Source organism: Nerophis ophidion, linkage group LG06 (assembly GCF_033978795.1).
Source record: "Nerophis ophidion isolate RoL-2023_Sa linkage group LG06, RoL_Noph_v1.0, whole genome shotgun sequence".
NCBI lineage: Eukaryota > Metazoa > Chordata > Actinopteri > Syngnathiformes > Syngnathidae > Nerophis > Nerophis ophidion.
The window spans coordinates 6962360-6974908 of record NC_084616.1 but is presented as its reverse complement, the minus strand read 5'-3'; the positions used below and the strand labels follow the sequence as shown (position 1 = coordinate 6974908).

Below are 12549 nucleotides of genomic sequence, written 5' to 3'. Positions count from 1 at the left end.
ACCAAGCAAACAATCGGAAAATTCCCATCATATCAATTCCTAGATATGGTCATAATTATTTTAAGTGCACTACGCAGAATAAACACAACATTATTAATATTGCTACTACGGATAATTTGATCCAAAATTCCCTAAAACAGCCCACTACCTATAATATAGGTTTTTTAAACATAAGACAATGATAAAAGAAAATGTTTCTGCTGTTACCTCAGAAATTGCCTGTTCAGATGTTATGATTGTGGCTCAGAGATTTGTATGTAGATTATATTTATTTTCCATAACAAACAGGATAACTTAAATACCCTGGCAGTGGCAATAAGCTTCAATGTTTGTATTTACATTTTTGGAGCTGATTTTCATCAAATATGCTATTTAACTGCTACTGTTTAACAAGGACTGATTTAAATTGTGTTTGCACAACAAATGTTTTGGCGCTTTTGTTCATGTGGGAGAATATTCCAATAAAGGTGCACTACACACTACTTTTGAATTCATTATTGGGCTTTGCGTATACAATGCAGTTAATCGCGATTAATCGGAGAAATAGTGCGATTAACTTCGATTCAAAATTGTAATCGTTGCCCAGCCCTAATTTTAAGACAACAATCAGATGTCATTGGTCCACAATTTACTGTCTACAAGCAGGTGTTATAAGCCCATCATCAAAAGACAAGTAAACACACTTCATTCCTTTCCCATTTGATCTAAGATGTATTTTTTGTTCAAACTGATACTTGTCAAAGTCTGGAAAGGATCCATGCTGCACTATGGCTTCGTGGTTAGCATGTCAGCACGAATCCCTGTTGGCTCCTTTAAGTAGAGTTTGCATGTTCTCCCTGTGCTTGCGTGGGTTTTTCTCCAGCTATTGCTTGTATTCCGTCACGTGACTTCTTCCCGGAAGTGAAAACCAGTGGTGGTCAACCAAGACAAGATGGTGGTTTTACAGCCAGCAGCTCGCGAACTAAATGAGTATATATTTTTGTTTCAAACAGATACGGGCAAAAAATAAAACTGTGCATGAAATAGATCTCTACGGTTTATCTAAAAAATATTCGTCAAGTGATATCAAGGATTATACGTTCCCAGACATATCCAACTATTGTGCCCCAGACGCCATTCTACACAACAAAACAAAACTTGGAAAAGCACAAAGTCTAAACCTTCATTGCATGTGTCTGGGTCAAGGAATTTGGTAGTAAGACTATTCCACATTGGCACATATCAGTAGATTGTTTTATTGCTACAAACTCAGGACATAAGTTATTGGACACGGGTGGGCTTCGGGGACATTGGTGTTAGCTCAGTTTTATCTAAAGTTCAATGGAGGTTTGTTTTGATGCACATGGCTCTAACTACCACTGCTGTGTGATGTGATCACTGCCTGTGCATAATGTGTGCACAGAAACCCTTCAACCTTCACGAACAGGGAGACCATCGCCCCGGTCTGCCGATCCTGAGAACGACTGTGACTGACTTCCATGCAATGTTGAAGCAAAGTTCCAACCAAGATAGTCCCACATTGTATGTTCCACATAAGGTGAAGCATCCTGTACATACAATTGATTGATTGATTGATACTTTTATTAGTAGATTGCACAGTACAGTACATATTCCGTACAATTGACCACTAAATGGTAACACCCGAATAAGTTTTTCAACTTGTTTAAGTCGGGGTCCACGTTAATCAATTCATGGTAAAAAAAAAAGACTTTGACGAGGAAAACAATGGTGTCTTTGTTTCATTGTTTGGGTGTGAAACTGTGCTCAAGTTAATTATACCAATTATTTACATCAACTTGTGACTATCTTTTATTCAGTATTTCCTTGTTGCAGACTCCTGTCCATAATTAACATACAGATCATTCCAGGGCTGCGTCAAGCTAGCAAATAAAAGGATGGCTCTTAGTTGTTCAGCATCCAACAGCCCTGAAAACTTCAAAGGTAACACACTACAACTTTAAAAGCGACTTTTCGAAGTCTATTTGACGGCGTGTTCAATATAATAGTGTTTGTCTATCCTTGCACAGATGGCGTTTTCTCCTCGCATGTTTTTCCTCCTTTGTGGGATCAGTGGACTGATGACCGGAGCTGTAAGTCACAATCTCACCTGCTGACTTCAATAAACATGTATTATTTTCTTGCATTGTCTGCTGTCTTCATGTTTGTAAATGCTCTGTTCTTACCTTCTACACAGTGGTCTCGTCCTAGCAGAGGTTGGTAGCCGTGAGCACTTTTTTTTCAATTAACAATGACTTATTTGATGTTATTCATTCCGAAAATAACAATTGTGTTGCAGAAGTTTGCTGTCCCGAGGGATGGACTCAGTTGGATGATCACTGTTACATCGTCAGAGATGACGAAAGGTCCTTTTTGGATGCAGAGGTATGAAAGAATGTCACAATGTAGTCGTAAAGTATTTATACACCAGGGGCTGCTGAGCCACCTGTTTGTTCATTTATCAAAATATTCCAACTATACGATGGAATGAATCTAATCTACTTTTTCCACTCTGTTTCTACCATTAGAGTGTCTGCAACATTCTTGGTGGGAATCTGGCCTCAATCACCAGTGTGGTGAAAAATTCCGTCGTTCAAGACCTGGTCAATGAGGCGGGTGTAGAGGAAGCCTGGATTGGACTCAGTGATCACATTGAGGTGAAACATTTAACAATGTCAAAGTTGTCTCCTAGTCAGTGGAATAATTTATTGTCACCTATCAAATAAATGTATCCTCCATACTAAATCAGGGCAAAAAGGTGACAATAGGAGGTGTAGAGCTGAGGGTTTCATAATGATACTGTACCATGCTGATCATATTTGTAACACAATCAAGATGTAAAATATTGTGACAAAAGAGCAGTAGATAAAATGGCATGCAGTTGTTCTCTTCAGGAGTGACTCATTCAAATGTGACTTTGACTTCCAGACGGGAACCTTTCTTTGGACTGATGGCAAACCCTTCGGATTTAGTGACTTTCCAACAGAGCTTCCTACGGATGGATGTGTGGTTATTGATTCTGACGCCACCACCGGTATAAGTATAATCAATGAATCTAATTTATTAGAGATTAGCTGTAATGTCACTCTGAAAACTTTTTTTTTTCTAGAATCATGGGAAGGTGAGGACTGTACTTACCTATTTCCATACGTTTGCATCAGAGAGGCGTGCTGTGACCACACTTTCTAATCAAACCATATCATCTTATCTTCTATAACAATGTCTTTCACTCATCACAGCGAGTGTACTCAGAAGATATAATACTTTGTGTTTCTGGGTTGACTATCAAATATGTTTTTTCTCCTACTCTGTTCAGTTGTTGAATGTTAGTGCAACACATTTGAAACTGAAACACCTTCTTTCTACTAAATAAAGGAAGCTGTCTGCATGTAAATATGTATTTGTGTCTTATTTTCCACTCAACCAATTCTGAACTTGAGCATTGCTTCATTATATGAAATGACAACTTTGTCCGTGAAGAACAATTGGAATTTTGTGCAGTTTAGCGTTTTTTTTAGTTTTTTTAAATACTTCTTCACAGTCACGTTTTTTAAAGCAAAAACAATAATAACACCACTGGCTACCTTATTACCATTAGTAGTTGAACAGAACAAATTTTTTTTGAAAATAGTCTATATTTGTCACAATTACAATTAATTTAAAATGGCAACTTGCCCTATTTTGCCTATCCATCCATCCATCATCTTCCGCTTATCCGAGGTCGGGTCGCGGGGGCAACAGCCTAAGCAGGGAAACCCAGACTTCCCTCTCCCCAGCCACTTCGTCTAGCTCTTCCCGGGGGATCCCGAGGCGTTCCCAGGCCAGCCGGGAGACATAGTCTTCCCAACGTGTCCTGGGTCTTCCCCGTGGCCTCCTACCAGCTGGACGTGCCCTAAACACCTCCCTAGGGAGGCGTTCGGGTGGCATCCTGACCAGATGCCCGAACCACCTCATCTGGCTCCTCTCCATGTGAAGGAGCAGCGGCTTTACTTTGAGTTCCTCCCGGATGGTAGAGCTTCTCACCCTATCTCTAAGGGAGAGACCCAAACTCATTTCGGCCGCTTGTACCCGTGATCTTATCCTTTCGGTCATGACCCAAAGCTCATGACCATAGGTGAGGATGGGAACGTAGATCGACCGGTAAATTGAGAGCTTTGCCTTCCGGCTCAGCTCCTTCTTCACCACAACGGATCGGTACAACGTCCGCATTACTGAAGACGCCGCACCGATCCGCCTGTCGATCTCACGATCCACTCTTCCCTCACTCGTGAACAAGACTCCTAGGTACTTGAACTCCTCCACTTGGGGCAGGGTCTCCTCCCCACCCCGGAGATGGCACTCCAACCTTTTAGTGATATTGTTGTTATAAGCGCTAATGCTAAAGCCCTTAAAAACACCCAAACACCTCCAATAAGATTTTATATACATGATGATACATGATAACAGAAGCATTTATAACAACATTTGATATTTATGTACTCTGATCATTTTAAGCATACGCAGCACATTAATTTCAAAAACGCATGACGACGGTCGCCTTTTTCTTCAACATCACTGATTATTTCTCACTGCAGACTTCATGAGAACCAACAAACATAATAAAACATCACTTACTGTACAATGTCAATGTCCAATCTGCCATTAGGATGCTGACTGCTAGGATGTTCATATATTTCTATTTTGATAAAGAATGACTCCTGATCCTCGCAAAGAAAAAGGGGGTTGGAACCAAGCCTTTTTCTGTGTCGTTCTTGCCAAGTCTTAAATTGGCTGTCAAAGTGTACCAACTTGTTGGAATACTTCCTCCTCCTTCTACTGTCCAGGTGAGATGCATGATCTATGATCTACAATAAAGTTTGACGGGCAAGGAAACGGAAAAGCAGCTGATCGGTCGACAAATGTTGACTTTGGGCGCCACTATAAAAAACTTGTCTGCGTTAGCGCTTATAACAACAATATCACTAATACTTCTTAATATTGAAGTCACCAAATGTAAATTGAATATTTTGGGAGTTTTTTTGGGCAGAGTAGAGGACCTCACATTGTCTCCGCTGTAAGCAGACTTTTATTTACGAAATAGAATGCAACCCCAAAAGGGACAAGCGGTAAAAGTGGATGGATAGGACAATTTAGTGTTGCCAATCAACCAATCCCCAGGTGCATGTCTTTGGAGGTGGGAGGGGCCTATCCCCAGGTGCATGTCTTTGGAGGTGGGAGGGGCCTATCCCCAGGTGCATGTCTTTGGAGGTGGGAGGGGCCTATCCCCAGGTGCATGTCTTTGGAGGTGGGAGGGGCCTATCTCCAGGTGCATGTCTTTGGAGGTGGGAGGGGCCTATCCCCAGGTGCATGTCTTTGGAGGTGGGAGGGGCCTATCCCCAGGTGCATGTCTTTGGAGGTGGGAGGAAGCCGGAGTACCCGGAGGGAATCCACGCACTCACGGGGAGAACATGCAAACTCCACACAGAAAGATCCCGAGCGCAGGATCAAACCCAGGACCTTCGTATTGTGAGGCACGCGCACAAACCCCTGTCCTACCGTGCTGCCCCAGCTACGCCAGCAAACTAATAATCTTAAACACAATAAAGAAGTTAAGAAAATGTCAAGATTTTGCGAGAAAAAGGAATGTGGACCAAAAAAAAAAGAATTTAAAGAAGAATAGGCTTTGAAATACGGCTTCATTTGGCCACAAAACTGTTGTGCCTGAGACGACTGCCATTGTGACACAAACAAGGGCAACTTCCAAAGGATGTATCTACCTGACATGCAGTTGAAGATAACAAAAAATAAAATCTTCTTAAGTCATTCTGTACTTTAAAGAGAGAATAGTGTGAGGTTACTAAAAAAGTTATTTGTCACGGCGCGGATTCGACCCCAAGATTCTTCCACAGCAGATTCCCACACTCCTTCTGGCAGCATGCCAGTACACGCCCCCGCACGCGCCCATCGCACCACGCCCACGCTTCGCCGCAGCTGCAGGCTGCCTGTCATCAGAGCTCCTGGCAGCAATCAAGGGAACAGCATCAAATCCAGTCACTCTAGTAGTAAGCATATACGTCTCTGGCTTCCCTCTCGTTGTCCTCGCCTTCTTTTGTCTTGTGCCTTTGGCCTCATTGACTTGTCCGTTGTCCTCCTTGCAGTTGCCTCCCTCGATCCTCGATCACTCGCCTGGACTCGGACCTTGTTTGCTTGCCGCCTGCCCTCGACTCCCTACCTGTCCCCGGATCTTCCTTGTGCCTAATCCTCCTTGGGGCGGCATAGCTCGGTTGGTAGAGTGACCGTGTCAGCAACTTGAGAGTTGCAGGTTCGATTCCCGCTTGTGCCATCCTAGTTACTGCCGTTCTGTCCTTGGGCAAGACACTTTACCCACCTGCTTCCAGTGCCACCCACACTGGTTTAAATGTAACTTAGATATTGGGTGTCACTATGTAAAGCGCTTTGAGTCACTAGAGAAAAGCGCTATATAAATATAATTCACTTCACTTCACTTCGCTTGTCCTGACAAAAGTTTCATTCAACACGCATGCACAACATCCTCTTGTTTCATTCACATGGTTAACTTCACACTTAATCCTGCAACCAATACTAAGAGTAGCATACACATCCCACACAATCATCATAGGTTACAATAAACCTGGTAACCTCACGTCTTTCGTGGTGTCGTCTCCTTCCAGTCTTCACGTACAAAACAGTACGTTCCGGCCAACCATGTCGGAACCAGACGACACCCCCCCAGTCGAGACTCGCTCCCCAGACTCGGAGCCCACGAAGCCCGGACTTGGAGGTAATGTGCGCAGTTCTTAAGACACATCAGAATCGTTTTGAAGCACTCGAGGAAAATGTACAAGACGCCTTCGCCAAGTTGTATAATAAGTTGGACCAGTTAGGCCCCAAACCTTCTCAAGACTTGGTAACAGGACAGCATGCTACACCAGCTACTAGCTCAGCTAGCGCTTCGCTTAGCCGAGTGCCCAAGTTTGCTAGTCCTAGCACTTTTAAGGGTAATTTCGAACTATGTAGAGGTTTTTTGGTGCAGTGCGAGTTAATTTTTTTGCACTGATGGGGAAAAAAATAGCATTTATTTTTTCGCTGCTTACCGGACCCGCTCTCAAGTGGGCTACTGCAGCTTTGGACAAGTCACTAGGCCTTGGCACCGACTAATTTTTGGCCGTGTTTGACCACCCCAAGGATGGGGGTAATGCCGCAGGACGTCTGCACACCATCCAACAAGGAACTCGCTCAGTGTTAGCTTACACCCTCGAGTTTCGGACCATTGCGGCAGACAGCGGCTGGAACGAAAGCGCTCCAAATTGCTGTTTGTCAGGGACTCTCTGAGGAAATTAAGGACAGTCTGCTGAGGGATAGACCAACCTCTTGCAGAGCCCTCATTGACTTGGCCCTTCAGTACGACCAGAGACTAGTTGAGCGAGCAACCGAGAGATCCCGGAGCGTCCCCAGAAGAAACCAGACCACGACTCCTTCTTCCGTCTTCCAGCCATTTGGAGGACAACCGAACCCATTACCAGTTGCGGTTCCTACGCCCGAACCCATGCAAGTGGGTAGAACCCGTTTGGGGACGGAGGAGAGGGAGAGAAGGATGAGGCAACGTCTCTGTCTGTACTGTGGGGGCGCAGGACACATTATCTGCTACTGTCCGTCCCGGGAAAAAGACCAGGCTCACCATCAAGGGGGATCCTGGTGAGCCATTCGATTTTTCCCCAGGGACAAGACAACCCGGGCATTCTGTTTTCCGCGTCCTTAACTTGGAATGACAAAAGAGTGGCAGTTAAGGTTTTTTTGGACTCCGGGGCGGACGATAGTCTTTTGGACTACGGTTTTGTCAAACAAAATAATATCCCTCTGGTATCCTTGGATAAGGACCTTCCTGGTCAGGCTCCGGACGGACGTCCATTGGGTCCTATTTAACACCGTTCTGAAACGCTGCTTCTTACAATGTCTGGAAACCATTCAGAGACCATCCGTTTTTGGGTTTTGGAGGCCCCTTTCACTCCTGTGGTCTTAAGTAGAGCTTGGTTGCGGCAACATGACCCTCACATTTCTTGGATCATCGGAGAGATAATGGCCTGGACCACTCCCTGTCACGCGAATTGCTTGAAGTCCGCTTCGGGCTCTCGCAAGACTACACTATCCTCAAACCACAAGATCGATCTCCCTACCATTCCTGAATGCTACCATGACCTCGCTGAAGTATTCATCAAGGAACGTGCTAAGTCTTCTCCTGCCGCATGTACAACACCCTCTTGTTTCATTCACATGGTTAACTCTCATAGTCAGCATTGTCACTGGCGTCCCACTGGATGTGAATTCTCCCTGCCCACTGGGTGTGAGTTTTCCTTGCCCTTTTGTGGGTTCTTCCAAGGATGTTGTAGTCGTAATGATTTGTGCAGTCCTTTGAGACATTTGTGATTTGGGTCTATATAAATAAACATTGATTGATTGATAACTTCACACTTAATCCTGCAACCAACAATTAGAGTAGCATACACATCCCACAAAATCATCAGAGGTTCCAATAAACCTGGTAACCTTACGTGTTTCGTGGTGTCGTCTTCTTCTTGTCTTCACGTACATAACATTATTTGGCTGGTGTTGATATTGCTCTAGTCACACTTTTTTGTATGTTGTTTTAACATATGTGGGAAATGGGTTATACTTGTATAGAGTTTTTTCAAAATGTTTGACACTAGGTCCAGGATGGACCGCTCGCCTGTATCGGTTGGGGACATCTCTACGCTGCTGATCCGCTTGAGATGGTTTCCTGTGGACGGGACTCTCACTGCTGTCTTGGAGCCACTATGGATTGAACTTTCACAGTATCATGTTAGACCCGCTCGACATCCATTGCTTTCGGTCCCCTAGAGGGGGGGGGGGGGGGGGGGTTGCCCACATCTGAGGTCCTCTCCAAGGTTTCTCATAGTCAGCATTGTCACTGGCGTCCCACTGGATGTGAATTCTCCCTGCCCACTGGGTGTGAGTTTTCCTTGCCCTTTTGTGGGTTCTTCCGAGGATGTTGTAGTCGTAATGATTTGTGCAGTCCTTTGAGACATTTGTGATTTGGGGCTATATAAATAAACATTGATTGATGATTGATTGATTGATTCACACAATGATGGCGGGAGCTCCCATGCAAGCCGCTAACCACCGCCCATCAGGAGCAAGGGTGAAGTGTCTTGCTCAAGGACACAACGGACGTGACAAGGTTGGTAGAAGCTGGGGATCGAACCAGGAACACTCAAGTTGCTGGCACGGCCACTCTTCTAACTGCACCACGCCGTCCCCCATAGAACATAGAAACATATATTTTTGAAAACATGAAAAATATGTCATTACAAATTGTTCTGGACCCTAATAGAAAGTAAATATGGACCTTTGAAAAGTAAGTTTGAGAACCGCTGCCCTCGAGTAAGTTGAACTGAAGGAATTTTTTTAGCAAGTTGAATACTTGTTTGGTGTTTATTTCCTGTCAGCGCTCTTATTTTTGTTGCACTTCCTGCATTTTTCCCTGAGCACTCGTTCCCCTCACCTGTCCCTGATTGGCAGCCTGGCACACCTGGTTGCAGTTGCCAATCAGGCGGCTATTTATGCCTGCCTCGCCTGTTCCTCAGTGCTCGAGGTTTGATTATGTTTGAGAACCTTTATATGGACGACTGCTTCTCCTCTGTTTAAGGATATTAAAATCCTCCAACCTGTGCGCTGATTTCAGATTTCCTGCATCTTTCTCACTGGCACTCTTTTCCTCTCCCTTATCTCTCCTGCTTGCTTCTTTGTTTTTGTTTTGTCGTATCTTTCTTGTTGCCTCTTTTTGCACTGCTCTCCAAATCTAAACATTGGAACTATTTAACTGGCCTCAATGAAATGTACAAGATCTCTGGTTTGGGGGAACCTGCTTGTCGGGACCAAGCGGTTGTTGCTGGACACACGATGGACTCTTGGGAGAAGAAGGAGTGCTGTGTGCCTGGCGACCCTTTTCTGTCGAGGACGTGAAGATATCTACCTATTGGGAATTATGACAACAGGACCTCTGCTGATTGGAGTAAGCATTGCTCTGGTTTGTGGACAAATTGGAAGTTGCTGGCAGTCTTCAAAGTAGCCCAAAGCTGCCACAAATGATTCCAGGATGTGGGAAGAACTGTGGACACTCTTGTGATTTGGATAACATCGGACTTTCTGCACCGCAGAATGAATTTTGAGGATCAGTCATAGACAATTTAGAGTGAAAAGCAAATTTTATTTTCACTCGCATACAAAACATTTGAACTTGGACTGTTTCCCTGTATTCGAGACTCTCCCAAAGGACAGTGCGGCGAAGACACAAAAAACTCCCTTCTTGTCTCTTCTGGACACACACACACACACACCTGTTGTTGTTGTTGTTGACTGACTATCGGCTGCACAACATCAAGGCCACGGAACAGAAACACGCAGCAGGCTTACACACACACAAATGCATCCACCAAAATGAATGGCAGACACACATACCCCACCCCTCATCCAATGCCCTTGGCGCGAATCTCTTAGGGGTGATGGGCAGATAGGTAGCGCCTGAAGAGCTGCAGCCTGCCACTGTGACCCCCACTCCCTCTCCTCTGTTGCTAGATATCTCAAAATGTATGTTGTAATATGTATATGTGCTTTGCTATGTGGTATAATAATTATGTATAAGTTATCACACAACTCTACTGTTCAAAGGCCGTTGCTATAGTTATTATATATTGTGACCTTTTCTGCTTCGTGCAAGGGCACACAACTTGTTATCTTCCACGGCATACGAAGGGAGGCCTCGTCGCAGATGTTTTCTTTGTTTTAACCCGCTAGCAGCCAAAGACGTACCAGGACCTCAACAAAGATAAGACAACGGCACGCAGACAAAGCAGAGACAAGGCAATCACAGCACATTCCGTCACGTATTGTGCGTACTGGAGCTGCTTTGCATAATGTGTGACCCCTCCCTTTAGAGGCAGCCTCAGTGATGTTAACAAGGGAACTCCTGAATATATAGAGGAGTGCGTGGGGCTGTACCTTAGAGCATGGTGGGAGACAGTAACTGAGAGTGCAGCCCCAAACGTTTCTCCTTGTGAGCAAAATTGAACTCTGCCTCTGCCTGATTCCTTGCTTGTTGTCTTGTTTGATAGATAGTTCGGTGTTAGAACCTGACATCTTCTTGGTCCTTTGACCCAGATTCCAACACATGGAGCAGGAGGGGGGAATATAGACAGACCATGGCTACAACAACCATCTCCCCATTGAGGAGATGGTTTTCTTCTCTCCGGCTGGGATCTGAGGATTGATGGGAAAACCGAGGACAAGGGGGAGGAACGCAGATTTCAGTCAGTACGTCTTGAATTACATAGGAAAAAGCGTGTGACTGGGGGTTATGGCGCATAAATAAACCCTGTGAATCCATAGCTCTAACAGGTAAAAAGGCCAAAGAATCAAAAGGACAGCGGAGTGTACAATAACTGAAAACTCCGTAAAATTTGGCAAAACTGAAAAATTCGAAAACTGAAGAGGCCAATTTTCTGAAGGACGGCGGAGTCCGTACAAACTGAAATTTCCGTAAAACAGGTGTGAAAGGTGTGAACGTGAGAGTGTGCGGGGGTGATCTCCATTAGGCGATCACTCCATATTAAAGTTGTGAGAAGTAACAGTGGGTTATTGTGGACACCCTAGGCAAGACATCAAGATGGACAAGCTAGCGTTGCTGATGAGAAGAAACAAGGACTTTTCCTCATCTTGTGTTTTGTGCTTCAAGAGACGTGGCTGAGCACGAGTGTCCCGGACAGCGTGGTTCAACTGGAGGGCTTTCATCTTCTCCGCGCAGACCGAGACGCGGGGCTCTCCGACACTGGAAGGGCTGCGGACCCTCAACGGTAAAATGAAGGAACACTCTGGAATAGATAAATCTTTGTTGGATGGGTGGTTGAATGTCTTTGGCAGATACAAGTCCTTGGCATTATCAATTCTAGTATCTATGGCTGTGTTTGCAGCAAAACTGACGTTGTGTGGATGTTGTTTTATTCCCTGCCTGCGTTCTCTGCTTAACCGTCTGATGACCACAGCGATTAGCCCAGCAGATGATAAAAACTGTTCAGATGCACCACCTGGCGGACGACAAGGAAGATGAATCTGATGATGAGGATACCTACCTGATCTGTTTCCAGAAATTAACTATAAAATGAAAATTGCAAGAAAAAGTTATTAGGGATAAGAAGATTTTGGGGAAGTTATGTGATAAAGAGGAGGGAAATGTTAGAATAATTATGTATAAGTTATCACACAACTCTTGTGCTTTAAGGCCGTTGCTATAGTTATTATCTATTGTGCTCAAGTTGTACTTTTCTATCCGTGCAAAGGCACACAACTTGTTATCTTCCACCGCAAGTTGCCTCGCAGCAGCAGTTTGTGTCTTACAGCCTTCTGACAGCCAAGGACGGACTTTGAGTACCTCAATGCAGACAAAAGAGAGAAAGGGCAAAAAAATGAGTGTCAGCACATTTCCCTTCTGAATAATCACGTATTGTGTCTACTGGAGCT

The 12549-nt window shown here is 44.5% G+C and overlaps 1 protein-coding gene and 1 long non-coding RNA gene across 2 annotated transcripts; both read left to right on the top strand.

The window, feature by feature from the left end:
• The first annotated feature begins 1895 nt into the window (after positions 1-1895).
• Positions 1896-3391, top strand: LOC133554117 (snaclec subunit B-like). The gene is made up of 7 exons (XM_061902528.1): positions 1896-1941; positions 2028-2090; positions 2195-2213; positions 2297-2382; positions 2526-2654; positions 2926-3031; positions 3107-3391. Exons 2-7 carry the CDS (start codon positions 2028-2030, stop codon positions 3184-3186), a joined length of 483 nt encoding a protein of 160 aa, XP_061758512.1. The 5' UTR covers positions 1896-1941; the 3' UTR covers positions 3187-3391.
• Positions 3392-5995: 2604 nt separating this feature from the next.
• LOC133554118 (uncharacterized) lies at positions 5996-11491 on the top strand. The gene is made up of 3 exons (XR_009807062.1): positions 5996-6038; positions 6135-6778; positions 11194-11491. It is a non-coding gene; the product is annotated as an uncharacterized LOC133554118 (long non-coding RNA).
• Positions 11492-12549: the final 1058 nt, after the last annotated feature.